The sequence below is a fragment of the Oncorhynchus tshawytscha genome, linkage group LG09 (assembly GCF_018296145.1).
Source record: "Oncorhynchus tshawytscha isolate Ot180627B linkage group LG09, Otsh_v2.0, whole genome shotgun sequence".
In the NCBI taxonomy this organism is placed as follows: Eukaryota; Metazoa; Chordata; class Actinopteri; order Salmoniformes; family Salmonidae; genus Oncorhynchus; species Oncorhynchus tshawytscha.
This window is the reverse complement of record NC_056437.1, coordinates 52017300-52036759: the sequence shown is the minus strand read 5'-3', so window position 1 is coordinate 52036759 and position 19460 is coordinate 52017300. Positions and strand designations below refer to the sequence as shown.

The window sequence follows — 19460 nt, the reverse complement described above, 5'->3', positions numbered from 1 at the left end:
ATGACAGCTGATAGTGTCCGTGCCTCCCTCCCCCCAGCCCCCGAGCTGTTCCAGCCACACGAGGGAATACACCCTGGCTACTCCTTCTCTGTGGACTGGTGGTCTCTGGGCGTCACTGCCTACGAGCTTCTGCGAGGACAGGTACAGAAACAAAGCCCATCCCCAACCTGTAAATAATGCATGCTAAAACCTACAATACATGCTGTTACTGCTCCTAGAATAGCCATTTAAGATAGAGAAGAAGAGACAGTGACAACACCTTTCTCTCCAAGCCTGCGCTTGAGATGATCCCTTAATATAACCATGGAAATACCCCTTAATATTATCATGAAAATACCCATCTCAGCCAGCCTCACCATTCAGATGAAGGTGTAATTACCCTAGCTTGGTCCTGTTTGTGCCCCTTTTACCAACAGATCTGGGACCAGCCTGTGACTACCCTCATGGTATATCTTTAGTTAGGAGAGGAAAAGACAGGGAGGGCAGGGGCAGGACTCCCACTAAGCCCCTGCTGGGTAACTACTGTAGTATGACACGGTCAAGCTGTACAGCAGCCCTCTGAGCCCCCTCTCCCCAGGCCCTAAACCCTCTCACCCCAGGCCCGGCTGGATTGGACTATCAGTGGCAGCCAGCCCTGGCATCCATAAAGCACCACACATCAATCACTGTCACAGCCCCAGCCATAATCTATCCCAAACACAAGAAAACTGTCTCTCCCCTGAGAGAGGTAACACAGCATAAGACTGATCTGGTCTAGTTTAAACCCAGATTTAGACATTTCTCTTCAGGCAGCTTTAGGGACTATTGTGTGTATCTCTGTGTGAGGACCCGGTAACCCTGACGACCTCTGTGTGATAATAATGTTCTGTCCTGGCCCTCCAGAGGCCGTACGTCATGCGCTCCAGCACACCGGCCAATGAGATCCTCCATATGTTCCACAAGGTCAACCCTAGCTACCCCATAGCCTGGTCTGTGGAGATGAAGACCATGCTCAGAAAGGTACAGAAAGATCTGCATACTGTATACTGTAGACACTTGGTCACCTTGTATTTCATCCCTAAATTCCCTGAATGAATAATAAATACTGCATTGTTTTTATACTGTATACTATTGACAACCGGTGACCTTTGAGCCATGATCTTGTTTACTTAAACTATAGTTGTATTTGACCCCTACATTCCTTGAAAGACTAAATTGTTACTACATGCTAGGATGATCAGTTTTGTAAGCCATGTATGCCGTATCCTTTGTCATCATGAGGTTATAACTGGAAGCCTATAAGGCTGAGTGATCAGATTCTATGTTGGTAATTCTCCACTGCAGACAAGCTGTAGCTCAGTGCTGAAGTAGCCTACCCCCACACCACTCATCTACATTCCTGTGGTGTGTGCGGTGTGTGTGGTGTGTGTGTGTTTCTGCTCTTCCTCCTCTTTATCTCCCCTCTCCTCCTGTTCTCTTCACCTCCCCTCTCCTCTTGTTCTCTTCACCTCCCCTCTCCTCCTGTTCTCTTCACCTCCCCTCTCCTCCTGTTCTCTTCATCTCCCCTCTCCTCTTGTTCTCTTCACCTCCCCTCTTCTCCTGTTCTCTTTATCTCCCCTCTCCTCTTGTTCTCTTCATCTCCCCTCTCCTCTTGTTCTCTTCACCTCCCCTCTCCTCTTGTTCTCTTCATCTCCCCTCTCCTCTTGTTCTCTTCACCTCCCCTCTCCTCTTGTTCTCTTCACCTCCCCTCTCCTCTTGTTGTCTTCTCCTCCCGCTACTCCTCCTCCTCTTCCCTTCTCCTCCTCTAGTTGCTGTGTATTGACGTGCACCAGCGTGTGTCCTGCCTGGCTGAGCTGCAGGATCTAGACCTGCTGTCTGATGTCAACTGGGACGCTGTGCTCAGCAAACAGCTGCCCCCCGGCTTCATCCCCAACGTGAGTCAGACCACAACATTACGCCGCCGTTGCCACAGCCCAAACAGAGAGAGGCGTCACCACGGCCCCCCTGCTGGTCTGAGAAGGCCGTTACGGATCATTAGAGCTCATGCCCCTGTACACACACACACACACACACACACACACACACACACACACACACACACACACACAGACACACACACACACACACACACACACACACACACACACACACACACATGCAGCCTCTGCATCTCCTCAGGTGTTAGGAAGCAGGTGTGTGACAGGCAGGTAAAATGATGCATGCAAGGTAGTGGCGTCATCAGCCGTAATGCAGTAGGTCGAGCTTTTCGGTTGGCACAGTAAGCTAAGCTTGTACCTCCCATCCTTGCACAAACTTACCAAACCAAGCCAAGCTTGTCCCAACCTCCAATGCCCGGTCGTTTGGTGCCAGGGAGCGGAGCTTTGACTTGTGAACCCTCGCTTCATACCTGACAGCTCATGGAGGAGTTGAACGATGAATGGACACTGATTTAAAGGGACTTTAGACTGATAACAGCAACACTACAAGCTGTCATTGGTTACCAAGCTAACAGGAAATTACAGTATCGGATTCCCTGTAGTGTGTGGTGATTATAGAGTGAATTCCCTGTGGTCACTACAGCCGGCCAGGTAGGAGAGGTTGGGAAGGTTGATCGATTGAATCGACATTCTCTCTCTATAGAATAAAAGCTTCATCCTGTATTGTCTTTCTTCCTCAGCTCCTTACCAACAACTGTGGCAGGGTGGCCGCTATGATCTATTTCAAATCCCAGATTGCCCCTTTAAATGTTCCTCCTGTGTTGTGGCCTTCTGTTCCTCTTCCAGAGGCGGAGGCTCAACTGCGACCCCACCTTTGAGCTGGAGGAGATGATCCTGGAGTCCAAACCGCTGCACAAGAAAAAGAAAAGACTAGCCAGGAAGACCAGAGAACAGGGCTCCAATGGGTCCCCCCAGGTAAAGCCTCACCCTAACAGCAAACCCCTGCCTCTCAATGGTTCCACTTCCTTCCAGAGCTCACCATCAGTCACAAGAACCGACTGTGTGCGCATGTGTGCCCATTTAGCTCGGCGGCAGGCGATAGGTAGCTTTTAGTTTGTCCCTTAAATATGTCCCGAGTGATGTCATGGATGGAAGAAGCACATTTCGTATCTGAATAAATGAACGATGTGGGCTTTCCATGCGTGAGGGAGAGATAGAATGTGAAGAATGCAATCACTCTCTCTCTCTTTTTCTTTTTTTTCTCTCCTTCACACCTTCTCTACGTCCACATAAATCAGCCACGTCCTCTCTGTGTTTACTCCGACCATGAGGATAACACCCAAAGGTTAATTTGATCCCCCAGTAAGAGAGGCGATGGGGGGGGGGGGACACACACACACGTACAGACACACAAACACACGAAAAAGAGCTGGAAAGATTGGCATCAGTGATTTCATTAAAGGTGCTTTTTCCGTGCTGGTGGGCATTCATCAAGCGTCTTCCTCCGTTTACGGGCAGAGAGTGCCGCTCTGTACTGGACTGGCTGCTGTGACTGCTGCTGGGGGCCATGTTGTTTAGGATGCCACTTGTTCAAATCAAATGGTATTTGTCACATGTGGCCGAATACAACAAGTGTAGAGTTTACAGTGAAGTGTTTACTTACGAGCCCTTTCCCAACAATGCAGTTAAAAAGCAAGAACATTCAAAAATAGATCAAATAAAATAGTAACACAATAGAATAACAACAACGAGGAAATATACAGGCTACATACCAGTACCAAGTCAGTATACTGGGGTGCGAGGTAGTTGGGGTGATTGATTGAGGTAATATTTCCATGTACTGTAGATAAGGGGTGAAAAGCAGAAAGTCTGGGTAACCATTTAATTAACTGTTCAGCAGTCTTATGACAGACAGTCCCACAACCAGTCAGCACCCCCTCCTACTCCTGTCCCCTCCCTTCTCCTCGGTTCCCCTCGTCTTCTCTCCCCTCCCTCCTCGTGCAGCTTCCCTACTTTCTATTTCTCCTTCAGCACAGCAGACTGCTTCTGTTTGCCATCACAGTGTGAGTGATTGAGTTACAGCCTTTTAAATGTTGTTTACCCAGCACGAGGCGGTGCACATGAATGCACATGATCGGAGGGACTTTATCGGCTAATCAGGAACCATCGACTAAACGCCTCATGTCAAAGGGCCATTATAAAGTATATCAGTTTCTCAGTTTAGTTTCTCTCCGTTGTCAGCTACATGAAATAGATTTTATGTGACTCTTTTCCAATAGAGGTAATACATTTGGGTGGCATGGGTACAAATCTTGTTCGTCAGTAGCAATAATAAGCCAGAGCTGGCCCCAAATTGAGTCATGTTTTATGGAAGCTGACAACTCTTGTGGGAACTCGCCCAAGTGGTGCTGTGTGAGTCGTGCAGTGCTTTAGAAAGATATGGTGCAGCTTGTTCTTCCCTGGGTTAATGTAGAAGGTTTATTCGCACAAACTGAAATTCTCTATAGTAATGAGGTAAGTGTATTAACCCACTGGGCACACCACCTCATTTCAATGTGGTGAATTGTGTCATATTTGGTCGACACATTGATCAGTGCGATTCCAACCTACTTTCACCCACTCAAAAGACAGCCAAACGTTAGTTGAATTCCCAATGTGTTCTCACGATGCTTTCAACCATCTAAAAGCACAGCCAAGTTCCAATGGGAAATCAATGTCTTGATTTAGCAATTGGGACGATTTGCACAGACCTGCAACCCTGAACATGAACGCTTTCTGTGATCACATAAGGCATTTATTGTTACATTAACCTCGAAATGTGGCTATGGATGTGTTACTCATTTTTAATAAGTAGTGTTACATTAGTTTGTAAGATGGCCTTAACATTAGGTTATGTACTGTCTTTACAAAAGTCATCTTGGATTGTTTTTGGCTGAAAACGCAACCAAATATCAACGTTCATCAGAGATGTATCTACCGCTTAGATAGTTCCATCTGAGCCACTGGCTTAATCCTATTCTTTAACTTTTATTTTTGGTTGAAATGGAAGACTTAAATCCAACATGTAATTTGTTAACTTGCATTGCAAAATTGATATTGAATTGTGTTTGGTTGTCAACGCAACCAAATATCAACGTTTGAAAGATATGTATTTTCTGCTTGGATAGTTTCATCTGTGCCACTGAGTCTGGCTTTAATTCCAGTCTGTCTACAAGTTATTCATTGACGTGTCGGATTCACGTCTACATTCCAACCAAAAATCGAAGTTAAAGTATAGGACCAAATCAAATCAAATCCAAATTGAAATGCACTTCAAATACAGTTTGATTTGATTGAATCCTGTTCTTTAACTTTTATGTTTTGTTGAGATGGAGACGTGAGTCCAACATATTTATTATAACTTGTAGATTCCATTTTAAATCAACTGAAGCTTGAAACCTGAAGCCTATATGCAATGTTCCCTCTAAGCTGCATGCGGCACAATCACGCAAAAAGAAATCTCCCCATGCAGAGAAGCACAAGATTGAAATTCACTCAACTTTCTAGAGTTTTCCCCATTAGTTAACTCGATCAATGTTTCTCCTTACTGTGGGAATTGTGATTGAATCAACGCAACATTAGCCACTTTCAAGGCAATATAAATAACAAACTATGCAAGATTTAGTATGCAAAACGAACGATGCAAGAGATGTTGTTTTAGGCTGAATGCATCGGAGTAGGATTCTATTGCATTACAGGCATGACTCAGGTCCGTACTCTACACAGACTGGTGAGCCATAACCAATCAGCGCTTTAGTAAGCCTATATGCAAATAGACCATTGCCATATATGGATCTGTGCCATTCACTTTGAACTGGACTGTTTTTACAGCATGAGCGGTCATGAGTAGATGCGCTTGTTTTGAGATCAAAGCGAGAGCTACAAATGCGTGTGTACATTTGTTCATATCCTTTGCTAGTTAGTGAAATTTTAGCTCTGTTATATATAATTTGTAGTCTGCGATGGGGTAGTGATTGCTTCCTACAAGAGCATAAAATATGTGCATTTCTAGACAGGCAAAGAGCTTTTTTTTTACTTAAAGGGGCTGTGTTTAACATGTTAAAATGTTATGGGATGCATTTTCTCCATTGTTTTGATGGTAGGCCACTCTGGTAGGCCTACATTATCATCAAATAGCTACAGTAGCCTACTTGACCACTGTTAAAACTAACTTAAAGCGGGTACAGCCTCAGTGTTCACAGTAAACGCGCACCGGACGTTGCACAGAATTTTCACAAAGTTCAAGTTTGCGTTCAGCAGACCTGAAATTTGCTCACTGACGAAAAACATTAGAATGAACATTGCCTATATGTAATTGTTTCATCCAGGGCTGAATTTAAACAATAGCTGTTGATTACTTCCCAAATGCTACTATATATAGACCTAAATAGCATCATTGATGATATGTGATTGCTGAAGTATGGTTACATTTCATTTGCTCTGTTGAACATACCCTTTGGAAAGACTTCAATAGCAACACTGAATCTATTAAGTGGAGATTTTTCAACAATCATTCTCACGATAGCACATTGGTAATAGTAGGTGACCAATATCAAAGCTAAGCAGTGCTGGGTTTGGATTAAACCCTGGTCGGGAGACGGAAGGGATAGCTGTAGATAGCTCTGCCGGCTAGCAGAGGCGTCATGCCTATAGGCCCTGTGCCCCCTCAGATTTGTCCTGTAAAATGATTATATACTGTATATTTTGGGGGGTTTCCCTGGAGTACAACTAGACACCTAGCAATTTTATGAAGTTGGCTTTAGCTAGCCCTTGGGCCTCGTTTCCCAGTTGCGATGTAACTTAAGCACTTTGACGATAGTACCAGATGCATCATTATTCATGAGGCAGCTTTTTAAGCGTTTCCCAAACATGCACGTAGAGAGAATGTTCACTAAGTGCGTTGTTACACCATGTGTCGATACTGATAGGATCGAAAGAAAAGCCGAGCTGCTCTCAGACCAGCTTTCTCCATTCAAATCTTACCTTAACATTAGAATCATTCCACAAGAGCGATATTACCACCTAGGGCTGAAAATAGGATATTGAGGCAACTTATTATGCTTACCAAATAATAATGCAGTAAATCACAGATTGGGCACAGCATTGCGCAAATGTTGTCACACGTCATGAAACACATTGTGGCAAAAATGACAGACAGTAGCCTAGGTACAAAATAAATTCAATTGATTGAACATGAAATAGATTAAATTAGGCGACATGGTCCTATATAGGCTATGTATCATCTTGGTTTTCATTTGAAGCATCATTCTATCCTTCACTTGTTTGTAACAATTGCAAATACTTAGGCAATTTTGTATTTGTAGTAAACTTCGTTCTGAAGTTATCGGCAGTCACAGTCAGATAAAACGTATTGATCCTATGTTTAGCCACCCTCCAGCCATCCTCACGTACTTTGTGCCTTCCTCAAATTGCGGGGATGCATGACACCCCTGCTGCTTAGCCTATAGTTTTTTTCTTATAGTGGATATTACGTTAAGATCTGACGGTGTTTTCAAGGTAAAAATGAAACGTATTTTGTCTATGTTGAAAATTGGTTACCATGATGACATAATCCTGTGGTTGAAATTGTATCGTCAAAACAACAGATTACGTTGATGACTTTTTTCAAATCCAATGTATTTTCCAAGGAGATTCCATTTCACAATACGTTGACAAATTACGTTGGATTAGCATAAAGAATACTGTTCAACGTCTTGGAGTTAGGAACCTTGGGCCCCCCAGTTCCATTTTGTGAACCATACTAAGAATGCTTCATACATGCCTTCTAGCTGGAAGTGCACTTAACTACATGTATTTTTAAACAAAACCAGTGAGCCAAGCATACTTTTCCCCACAACTATCTAAAATGGGAAAACAGCATTGTGCGCCTGCTTGTGTTTCTTTGTGCATGCATGAGTGTGTGTTTGTGTGTTTACGCAGGGACCTCTGGGACCACTTGTGGAGAGGAAGGAGGACACATAATTATCTTGCCTGTAGGGCAGAGAGAGACAGAGAGAGAGAGAGAGAGAGAGAGAGAGACAGAGAGAGCCATTACGTGTAACTATTTCTAAAGCAGTGCAGATCAATATTGTATGAATGGCAGGCGAGGCGCTGCCCAAATATCTCACACTGCTGTTGGCTCATTACCCCAGGCTTCCTCCTTTCTCCCTGTCTCCCCCTTCCTCCCCCTCTCTATTTCTTCCTCCCCACATTATGTTCTCCTTTTTTGACTCCGCAACCCTCTCTCTCTTTCTCTCTCTTTCTCTCTTCTTCTCAGCCTCTACAATGTTCTCTATCTCCCGACATCTCTCTCCCCCCTCTCTCTCCCTCTGTTGTTGAACCTATAATGGACAGTAGAATCTGCTAAATTAAATCACAGGTAATGCAGTGGGAAATTGGACTTGTTTTGTCGTGAACAGCATAAATAGGCCCATCCTTCTGAATGAAATTGTATTGGTCGGGCACACATATTTTGCAGATTTTATCGTAGTTGCCGCTTTTGTTTCTAGCTCCAACAGTGCAGTAATACCTAATGATGCAAAACAATACACACAAATCCTCACCAAATTAAGAAATCAGAACGAGCAATGTCAGAGTCCTGAATATAAACACATATACACTGAGTGTACAAAACATTTTCATGACAGACTGACCAGGTGAATCCAGGTGAAAGCTATGATCCCTTATTGATGTCATCTGTTAAATCTATTTCAATCAGTGTAGATGAAGGGAAGGAGACAGGTTAAATAAGGATTTTTAAGCCTTGAGACAATTGAGACATGGATTGTGTGCCATTCAGAGTGTGAATGGGCAAGATAAGAGATTTAAGTTCCTTTGAATGGGGTATGGTATATGTGTGTATCAAATCAGATCAAATCAAATGAATTTATATAGACCTTCTTACATCAGCTGATATCTCAAAGTGCTGTACAGAAACCCAGCCTAAAACCCCAAACAGCAAGCAATGCAGGTGTAGAAGCATGGTGGCTAGGAAAAACTGAGGGGTGGCCAGTCCTCTTCTGGCTGTGCCGGATGGAGATTATAACAGAACATGGCCAAGATGTTCAAATGTTCATAAATGACCAGCATGGTCAAATAGTAATAATCACAGTAGTTGTCCAGCAAGTCAGAACCTCAGGAGTAAATGGCTTTTCATAGCCAATCATTAAGAGTATCTCTACCGCTCCTGCTGTCTCTAGAGAGTTGAAAACAGCAGGTCTGGGACAGATAGCACGTCCGGTGAACAGGTCAGGGTTCCATAGCCGCAGGCAGAACAGTTAAAACTGGAGCAGCAGCACGGCCAGGTGGACTGGGGACAGCAAGGAGTCATCATGCCAGGCATGGTCCTAGGGCTCAGGTCCTCCGAGAGAGAGAAAGAAAGAGAGAAAGAGAGAATTAGAGAGAGCATACTTAAATTCACACAGGACACCGGATAAGACAGGAGAAATACTCCAGATATAATAAACTGACCCTAGTCCCCCGACACATAAACTACTGCAGCATAAATACTGTAGGCTGAGACAGGAGGGGTCAGGAGACACTGTGGCACCATCCGATGATACCCCCGGACAGGGCCAAACAGGAAGGATATAACCCCACCCACTTTGCCAAAGCACAGCCCCCACACCACTAGAGGGATATCTTCAACCACCAACTTACCATCCTGAGACAAGGCCGAGTATAGCCCACAAAGATCTCCGCCACGGCACAACCCAAGGGGGGGCGCAACCCAGAAGAATGGTCCACCACCCCACCACCCAAAGGACATCAAGCCGACTTGACTCAACATGGGCCAGCATCTCTGTGGAACGCTTTCGACACCTTGTAGAGTCTATACCCCGATGCAAAAGGAGGTACAACTCAATATTAGGAAGGTGTTATTAATGTTTTGTACACTCAGTGTATATGTATATAATGGTGTGTATAGACAGTGTAGACAGTATATGAAAAGAAAAGGTGTGTACAGCAGTAGTAATATAGGATAAGCCTTGACTGAATACAGTATATACATATGAGGTGGGTTAAGCAGTATGTAAACATAATTAAAGTGACCAGTGTTCAATGACTATGTTCATAGGGAAGCAGTTTCTAAGGTGCAGGGTAGAGTACATGGTGGTAACCGGCTGGTAACAATGACTAAGTTCAGGGCAGGATGTTGGGCGGAGGCCGGCTAGTGGTGACTATTTAAAAGTCCGAAGGCCTGGAGATAGAAGCTGTTTTTCAGCCTCTCAGGCTCAGCTTTGATGCACCTGTACTGTCTCTGCCTTCTAGATGGTTGCGTGGTGAACAGACCATGGCTCAGGTGGCTGAGGTCCATGATGATCGTCTTGGCCTTCCTGTGAAACCGGGTGCTGCCTGGGTTGGGCTGACCACACCACCCTCTGGAGAGCCCTGTGGTTGAGGACAGTGCAGTTGCCATACCAGGCGGTGACACAGCCCAACATGATGCTTTCAATGGTGCATCTGTAGAAGTTTGTGAGGGTCAGGGGCCAAGCCAAATTTTTCAGCCTCCTGTTTGTGTGGATGGACTATTTCAGGTTGTCAGTGATGTGCACGCCAAGGAACTTGAAGCTTTTCCCCCTCTCCACTGTGTATGGGGACCTGCTCTCTCTGCTGTCTCCTGTAGTCCACAATCAGCTGCTTCATTTTGTTAAATGTTGAGGGAGAGGTTATTTTCCTGTCACCACTCCGCCAGGGCCCTCACCTCCTCCTCCTCCTCTCTGTCTCGTCATTGTTGGTAATCAGGTCTACCACTATTGTATCATCAGCAAACTTGATAATTGAGTTGTAGAAGTGCGGGACCACGCGGTCATCGGTGAACAGGGAGTGCAGGAGGGGGCTGAGCACGCACCTTTGTGGGGCCCCCATGTTGAGGATCAGCGTTGCAGAAGTGTTGTTATCTACCTTCAACAATTGGGGTTGGCCCGTCAGGAAGTCCAGGACCCATTTTCCCAGGGTTGTGTGAGCTTGGAGGGCACTATGGTGTTGAAGGCTGAGCAGCAGTCGATGAACTGCATTTGTAAGTTTTCCTCTTGTCCCGATGGGATAGGGCAGTGTTCAGTGCGATGGCGATTGCGTCATCCGAGGATCCATTGGGGCAGTATGCAAATTCCATCCTCCATTCACCCAACTCACTTCTATGACTAAGATGGAGGTGGAATCTGAAACGGTCAGAACCAACGGTATGGTGGTCAGATAGTTATTATACACAATGATGTTACCGAATTGACGTCTTGAGGCTATATCTGTAAAATTGAAATAGACAATGACGTCAACTGTATCTTTACTATCCTGGAAAACTGCTAACAGAACGATTGCTCTAGGTTAATTTTGTAAAATGAAATGTTTAATTAAACAGCTGGGCAAAATTTACTTCTGAATTTCCACTACGCTGCTCAGCCTGGCTACCTTGTCGGCTCCACAGGGGGTTCTCGTTCTACAGGTGGAGAGATCATCCCATACCACCCCTGTCTGTCTGTCTGTCCGTCCGTCCGTCCGTCCGCAATAATTCTACAACTCTTCCAACTATTTACTTTTTTCTCAACTGCCACCAGTTTGAAGCCAAAACACTAATGGCAAATATATATTGACATAGTCAAATAAATTAAAGTCCACACCTCATATTAAACACTAATGGTGTTCACTATGTTGATGGTTTGCCATTCTATATTTTTTAAATAATCTTATTCAATTTCTTCATATATTTTACATGTGGTAAGGCCACACAGAGTTCCAGAGAAAGTTACAGACAACTAGGCTACTAGATGTCTTGTGATAGATTACTTCAAATTAAATAAGACTTTATTTATTTATTTGATTTATTTCACCTTTACTTCTATGAATGGTGGGTGGAGGAGTCAAGCGCAGAGAGCAGGTAGTTCCATAGGTGGATCTTTTATTCCAATGACAGCGGAAAAACGGACATGCAAAACACAAGGGCGCATGAAACAACTCGTCCAAATAAACAAGACTCAAACTGTCCGGAAAAATAGACATCACAATTATCAACCAACACCAATAAACAGAGAACATGCCCACACAAAAATCAGCGGGCCTAGTGCCCTTAAATAGCCTACAAACAAAACTAAACTCAAAACAGGTGTAACCAATTAGACCCAACTAACAGAAACAAAAGGAAAGGGAATCGATGGCAGCTAGTAGGCCGGCGACGACAACGACCGCCGAGCACCGCCCGAACAGGAAGAGGCACCATCTTCGGCAGGATTCGGGACACAAATCCTTGAGAGATACCCAAATTCTGCTGGTTTACTGGTAAACTTCAAAAGTTGGCAGCAAATATAACCTCCCTTTGCAACCCCTAATCAGTATGCTGGCAATGAGGTGGGAGGGGTGGCAATATTTGAGTTGTGTTCTTGAAAATGAGTGCAAAAATGTCAATTTCTTCCAGCGCATTTCAATGAAAAGCAGGTCTTAGCAGTAACGCCTTGATTTTGTGAGCGGAAGCACAACCTATCCAGCGGTGATACACAGTGCCCTTATGCTCATTTTTTTTTCCTGTTTGGTTTCGTTTGTCTTGCCGGATGCGTTCGCCAAGTAGCCAAGCCTATCAATAAAGGGTTTGGCTTGTGAGACTGCTATGAATAAATCTGAATCACCAAAACTTGATTAAAAGATGGAGTTTGGGAGCAGCAAGGGCATCCCCTTTTTGTCTAGCCTACATGTATTGTAGGACTACATTATTTTAGCCAACTCCCGTTTTGGATGTGTGTAAACCCCCCTCCATGTAGGCTACATGTGTCAATATGCCCATCATGACACGAGAGGTGAGATGATGCTGGTCCCCCTCCTATTTAGAACTTATTTTTATGTAACAATTGCTTGTTTTCTGTATCATATGATGACAAACTAAGCCCTCCATAAGCTACCCTTACCCCCTAGGCCTCTGTCTCGCTGTCTCTCTCGCTCTCCTTCTGTGCTCTACTTCTCTTGTCTGCCAGGGTCTGGCGCCCCACTCTGAGAGCACCTGTACTAGCTCTCCTGGCAGGCCTGTAAAGGGGGTCAACAAGGCGTCTGAGTCCCAATCTGGCCCCATCAGTCTGCCTTAACACTAACCCACCGCCCAGAGAGAGCGAGGACACGCCTGTCATAACTCTATATAGCTACCAGGACAGGTCGTCACAGAGGTGTTTTTGTTCTAACATTAGTAGCATATCTAAATGTGTGGCAATGTCAGTGTAGGGCAAGTGGAGCTGTGAGAGAGGTCATGTATTTCCTTTTAAAGTTTGCGAAACTTCCTCCATCTACCTACTTCTTCATTTCTTCGAGTCCCAACAAGCGTTATCTGGGTCACATAACTGCAGGATCTTTATTGTCTTAAAAATATGACTGTGTGCGTGCGTGCGTGTTCTCAAACCTCTGTTGATTCCCTAGAATGGTCAGCTCCAGCAGCGCCTGAACAATGTGGAGAGGGACTTCATCATCTTCAACAGAGAAAGGTAGGAGACTCAGTATATCTCCTAAAGGAGATACAATATATAGTCCGGTGGCCTACATTAACACCAAAATGTGGCGCCTGCTGTCGTCCTGAGTTTTGTCTAAAATCGCCCAGATTTGATGTCCAGTTTCAATGTGAGTTGCCAGAGAACTGTTCCATCCCTCCAATCAAGCTCAGCTGAACAGTTAGGCATATTTTAGATGGCCTACGGCAAATGTATTGGGCCACAGGCAACAGGACGTATTTACAGAAAAAGTTGCAATAATGAATCTTGAATGTGTCCCCTAATACTGAGTAACATATCATTCTAGAATATCATGAGCAAAAACACATTTATTTACACATCACATTACCAGAAAGCAAGAAATCAAGCTTTTGTCCTTCTCTTGATAGGTCAAAGAAGGCTGTGGCAGACACAGAGGTAGCAGACCTCACCACGACAGAGAAGAACAAGGCTATCGAAGACGGACAGAACAACAACGTGGACCCGGCAGCCTACATATCAGGATAGTGGACTATGGCTTGAGCCGTAAGTCGCCACGCTAACCTGGCCACAGCTTGTAGATCACTACTAACCAATCGTCCACTTCCCCTCTCCCGAGGCCGGCACAGGGCACTCAGATTGAACTTTAACCCTGACACATTCCCCCAACAGCCAGCTATTATGCCCAGACCCCAGACTTCAGGAGCTCACATAGACTACTACTTTACAGAGTAGCTGACCTAGACAGACAGACAGACCCTGGCTCTTTTCACTTTTCCTATGATGGGAGACGTGCCTCTCAGTGGGCAGCCCTCCTCACACACTACCCTGACCTGACCTGCCTGATGCGCTATGGTCCCCCAGAGCTCTCCTCCCTCCACCAAGTTAGCCAGGCCCAGGAAATTACTTAACTACAAACCCAGCAGGGAGCAGAGCCAGACAGGATACAGCCACTATGCCTGTTATGCTGAGGCTAAACTCAGGCCAGGCAGGAAATGAAGCATAATGTTGACAAGTAGGAGACTACGTCTTTGAAAACAGTGCTGACTTGCTTTTGGAAGAGAGAGGGGTTGTGAGTAGCATCACACAAAATGAATTAGGATTAGAGTATGCGACATGAGGCCTTTGTTTTCAAGACTCTTCGAAGACAACGAGAACCACTGTAGGCTTGGTCGCTAACTGCTGAAAGTAATATGTCTCTGTGACATTATTAGGCATCAATGTGGCTCTCAAGCAAACCAAAATGACTGGTGCTCGACATGGGATATTTTGTACATAAATCTTCATTGATGAATAGATAGGTATTGTCTGTTCCGCGCACAAACATGATTTGCACACGCTTCTCCATTAGTTGTAGCATTTATGCACAGAGGTCAAAGAGGAGTAGATGAATCCTCATTCTCTTCTGGTTTTTAGAGGGGTGCCAGTAGAGGAGAGTGGGGGAACTTGACCCATTTGTTACATTCAGCGTCAAGTCTGCCAAAGGGAAACATAGTATTCTTTCCAATAAAGATATCTACATATATGTCAGGATGTTGTGAATCGCTGCAAATAATCCGAATTCATCTCAAACTTTATACTTTTGAAAACATATCTTGTTATAAAAAAAAGTGGTCTCTTGGCACAACTTACCCCGGGGAATGGGGTAAGTGGATCCCCGGGACAGGTTCAGCAAGTAAGCCGCCTACACATTTCTGTGCTGAATGAAATAATACCACTACCTTTTTAAAGACCATGTCAATCTTTATTTCAAAAACACAATCCATCACAATAACTTTTTTTTGTCTTTTAATCATTTTAAGGATCTTTCAACACAGTTTTAACACCTAACAAAAACTTTGTACTTTTGTAATCACTTTTAACATAGGCCAGGCCTTGTTGTTACCTCATATCCCAGTGATAATACCTTGCATTATGCCTTGGGGGAAAAAAACACTTCAATTTGATCGACTTACCCGATGGCCATTGGCTCAACTTACCCCAAGGCAAACATTTTGACTATATTATCCCACACAGCTACAAGGATGCACTTTCATGCTTGGTTTAGGACATCATTATTGAAACTTATAGAGTACCCCAACCCCAAAATCTTTAAATGATCTACTTTGGTTTATTTGTTCGTTTATTTGGACATATCTTGCTTACCACTTTTTTTCCATGTGGTTTCTTCCTTCACAGACTCCATGAAACGATGAATTCTTCCTAAATATTTGACCAAATGATACATTTTGTGTGTGGTTTCCCTAGAAACAAGGGTGGCTCAACTTACCCCACTCTCCCCTATGTGCCTTCTAACTTGTATATAGCACATACTGGGTTTCCCCATGAAGAGAAGGATCATCACACAGTCAGTTTGTTACACTGTAAATCACCATCCTCTAGTCTAATACGTGTTTTGGAAAATAGCTTTGCCATTATATTGACCCGATCTGAAATACAATTCAAAACTTATCCAAGGCTTTTCCTGTCCTTAGTTATCAGATCTACTACTGGGACCTTTCTAACAACCCTTATTGGTACAGACATTCAAACTAGCATTAGGTTTTCCAGAAATGTATGTAATTCAATTGCACAATGAAAGCAGAGTTGTACAAGGAGTGCTGCATTTTGTTTGTCATTTGTTGTTTTGTTGTCAAGCAGCTGGTGCCTTAATTTCGTACGTTTCTTTGGGACACCGACCTTTACCACTGCTTTGTGCTTTTTATTACCGCGCTGCTTCTAAACAAGCAGAAACACTGTTGAACGTTTCCTTTTACATTCACAGGTGTTACCTAACTAACTGCTCATTGTGCGTCTTTAATACGTCGCCAGATAAATGTGGCCTTTCGTGGATTTGGCAACAAGTTGGAGGCATTGGTTAAAAAGACCGACCAAACATAGTTGTGGAAGAGAAAAGAGTTGTATTTAGGCTCCTCCTGTGCAAACTGCCTTGGCGTATACCACATAGGCACTTAGGGTAGAGCCTGTATATCTTTCAGTCCTATTACCTGGAGCTGTGCCTCTCTATATGGTTTCTTAAAGGTACAGTGCAGTCAAAAACACGATTTCCCTGTGTTTTATGTCTATACTTCCACACTACGAGGTTGGAATAATACTGTGAAATTGTGACAATTATGATACGTCCCTTTTAGTGTAAGAGCGATTTGAGGAGACCGCCTGAAATGTCATCCTTTTTTGGTGGGATGGAGTTTTGGCCTTCCATGGTGATATCACCATGTGGTAAATTAGTTAATAGACCAGTAAGAAAGATTGTTCCCGAACCTCTCTGCCAATAATAGGTCATTTTCAGTTTTCCCCCTCTCCGTTCAGAACACTCCAAGACAGTCCTAGCTATAATTCTTGCATGAAAAATTGAACTCCGCTAAGAAGCTATTTTTGTTTCTTTTTGACTATTTGAGATGAAAACAATTCCAGTAAGATACTTAATTGTTACCCAAAAATGAAAGGCTGCATTGGACCTTTAAGGCTGGGGGCTGTAGTGGTTATGGTGGGGATAAATCCTGTAGTTGTAGGCCTGTCTGGCTCTTCCTAGGGGGGGAGTCAAAAGCATATCAATCACACTACTGACTCTGAGTGGGAATTACCATCTCCTGGAACACCCTCCTGACATCAGAGAGAGAGAGAGAGAGAAGTTTGACACCTGCGTGCCCTCCAGAGAGAGATGATAGAAGGAGACTTTCTGTACATAACCTGCAAAAAGAAAATTGGGTTAGAGAAGCGGGTTCGAATCCCATTGCCGACGGGGGAGAATCTGGCAGGCGTGAGCTGGTAACTGGAGGGTTGCTGTCGTCAATATTACAGGTGCCATATACTGCCGGCTCAACCCCCTAAGTCTGCTCATTGGATGCTGCCCTCTGCTCCAGCCTCTCCAACCTAATGTGTGTTTGTATGTATCTGTGTGTGTATATTGAAGGGGTTGGGTTAATGCAGAAGACACATGTCCGTTAACTAATAAAGTATATCTTAAAACAACGTGATGAGTTAGCCAGAGAAATACCTCAGAGGGTTAAATGCTAGACCTGTTTTTGATGTGTGGTGTTAGTTTTCTGATTAGCAGCAACAGGAGACTAGAGGGAATACTATATAATTAATGATGGCAGATAAATAGACAAATCCATTACAAATTGGTTTCAAACAAGCCTTTCCTCCATCTCCATGCTTCGTGTGTGGTTGATTTTCTATGATAAACTACAATGGAACACTGCCACCTAGTGTGTGTTAGTGGTAGTGCTCCTGTGTACTTAAAGGCCCAGTGCAGTCAAAATGGGATTAATCTATGTATTATAACACTATGCGGTTGGAATAATACTGTGAAATTGTGAAAATTATGATAATGCACTTTTAGTGTAAGCGCTGTTTGAAAAGACTGCCTGAAATTTCAGTCTGATTTGGTGGGATGGAGTCTTGGCCTTCCATGGTGACATCACCATGCGGTAAATTAGTTAATAGACCAATAAGAAAGAGAGTTACAAACCTCTCTACCAATAACAGCAAATGTTCCGTTTTCCCCTCCCCAAACAGACCAAATACAATGTCTACAAATATCCTTTCACGTTTATTTATTTCTGTCTGTGCTAATCCAAGTATGTATTTAAAATAAAGTTGAGGATTAAAACGGAGTCATGCTTCTGTTGTGTACATTCACTGTTTGTATTTCTGTAGGAGTGTCATGCCTACGGTTGGATGAGTCTGTGTCAATGTCACTGATATGTTGGAACCAAGGTAAACACCACTGATACTGTATACATTTTTTAAGTATTGATTTTGCCCTTTGCAGAGATGGGCTTATGCCTGAATAGGCATTGGAAACCACAAGACACTCACAATAAGAATATACTAGAGAGAGCGAGAGCTGTGTGCTCTCTGCCTCTCTTAAACAACCTTATGTTGTAAGTTCCTCAGTAGCCTTAGCAGGTGGCTATGGATGAGTGGCAGGGCTATAACGCATTAGGGGCCTTATCACTAAGAGCCAAAAGGGCAAACCTATGAAAACAGTCCTAAATCAGACCGACACACAGTTCTGGGTGGGACAACGACACAGTGGAGAATGGCACCAAAGAGAATAAGCTAAGTATAGCATCCCCCAGACTATCAATTGTAGTCCCGCAGAAACAGGAAGCATAGTTTAGGCTTGATTTGTTTGTCTGATGTGTTATTTATGAGAAGGCTTTGTTGCTCCTCCTTCTTCTCCAGATTTGGCTCCAGTGTATGTTGTTACACACCAGAATGGTGAGCTCACCAAGTAATTTGGGGCGAACACACCAATTTAGCCACTGTTTCCTTGGTGAATCACACTGTATTCATCAAAGCTGTGCATGAGCTAATATGTCATTTGGTACTTTCAGGGCTTTATGAAGCTTATGCTGAGTTTATGTCACACTTCATTACTGCTGAGCTCCTCCACCCCTTAGAAAAACAGAGGTTATGTTCAGAGCCGCTGAGGTCATAGTGGACAACAGCCAAAGTCATGCTGCCTGTAACTAATTATCATTTGTCCTATACTCACAAAAATGTAGAATGTTTATATCTTCCCCGATACTACAGGCTCTCTTTTTTTTTAGATCTCTCTTTTTTTTTAGATCTCTTTTTTTTTTAGATCAAGTCAAGACTGGAGTCCTTGTGGAGTCCTCTCTCTTTCTCCCTCTCTGACCGCCCACCCGCTCCTGTCTTAATCAGCTGGAGACATTACCTCTTTAACACATCATCAGCAAGTTACCATGCATCATGTGCTTTTCCCATTCACTGCTAGTCTGTCTGTGGCCAACTTCTCCCCAGATCCCCTTTTAAGACGAGCCCCCCATTACTCTTCCTCGGTGGGCTCTGAGATCAAAGTTGATCCAGCGCTTTCCCACATTCACAGGGTAACCTGTGAGTCTCCGTGAATGATATACGCTCCTCATAAAGCCAGGTTGAAGTCAAGCTGGAGGATCACATAAGATAAGAATAACAGGGGTCTTTATTGGATGTCTCCTCAAAGAGCCTCTCTCCCCCCACACAAGCTCATATGTTGTAAATGGACATACTGTATAAACTAACTGGCCAATGACAACTATATTATCTTGGGGAG

General features: G+C 43.9%; 1 protein-coding gene across 1 annotated transcript in view; it reads left to right on the top strand.

The window, feature by feature from the left end:
- The window catches only part of LOC112258108 (serine/threonine-protein kinase 32A-like), a 59943-nt gene extending 41940 nt beyond the window's left edge, over positions 1–18003 (top strand). The window contains exons 7-12 of the mRNA XM_042327056.1: positions 38–141; positions 883–999; positions 1788–1913; positions 2763–2891; positions 13347–13411; positions 13804–18003. Of these exons, the coding sequence (XP_042182990.1) occupies positions 38–141; positions 883–999; positions 1788–1913; positions 2763–2891; positions 13347–13411; positions 13804–13921 (659 nt within the window). The 3' untranslated portion in view covers positions 13922–18003. The remainder of the gene's footprint in view (positions 1–37; positions 142–882; positions 1000–1787; positions 1914–2762; positions 2892–13346; positions 13412–13803) is intronic.
- Positions 18004–19460: the final 1457 nt, after the last annotated feature.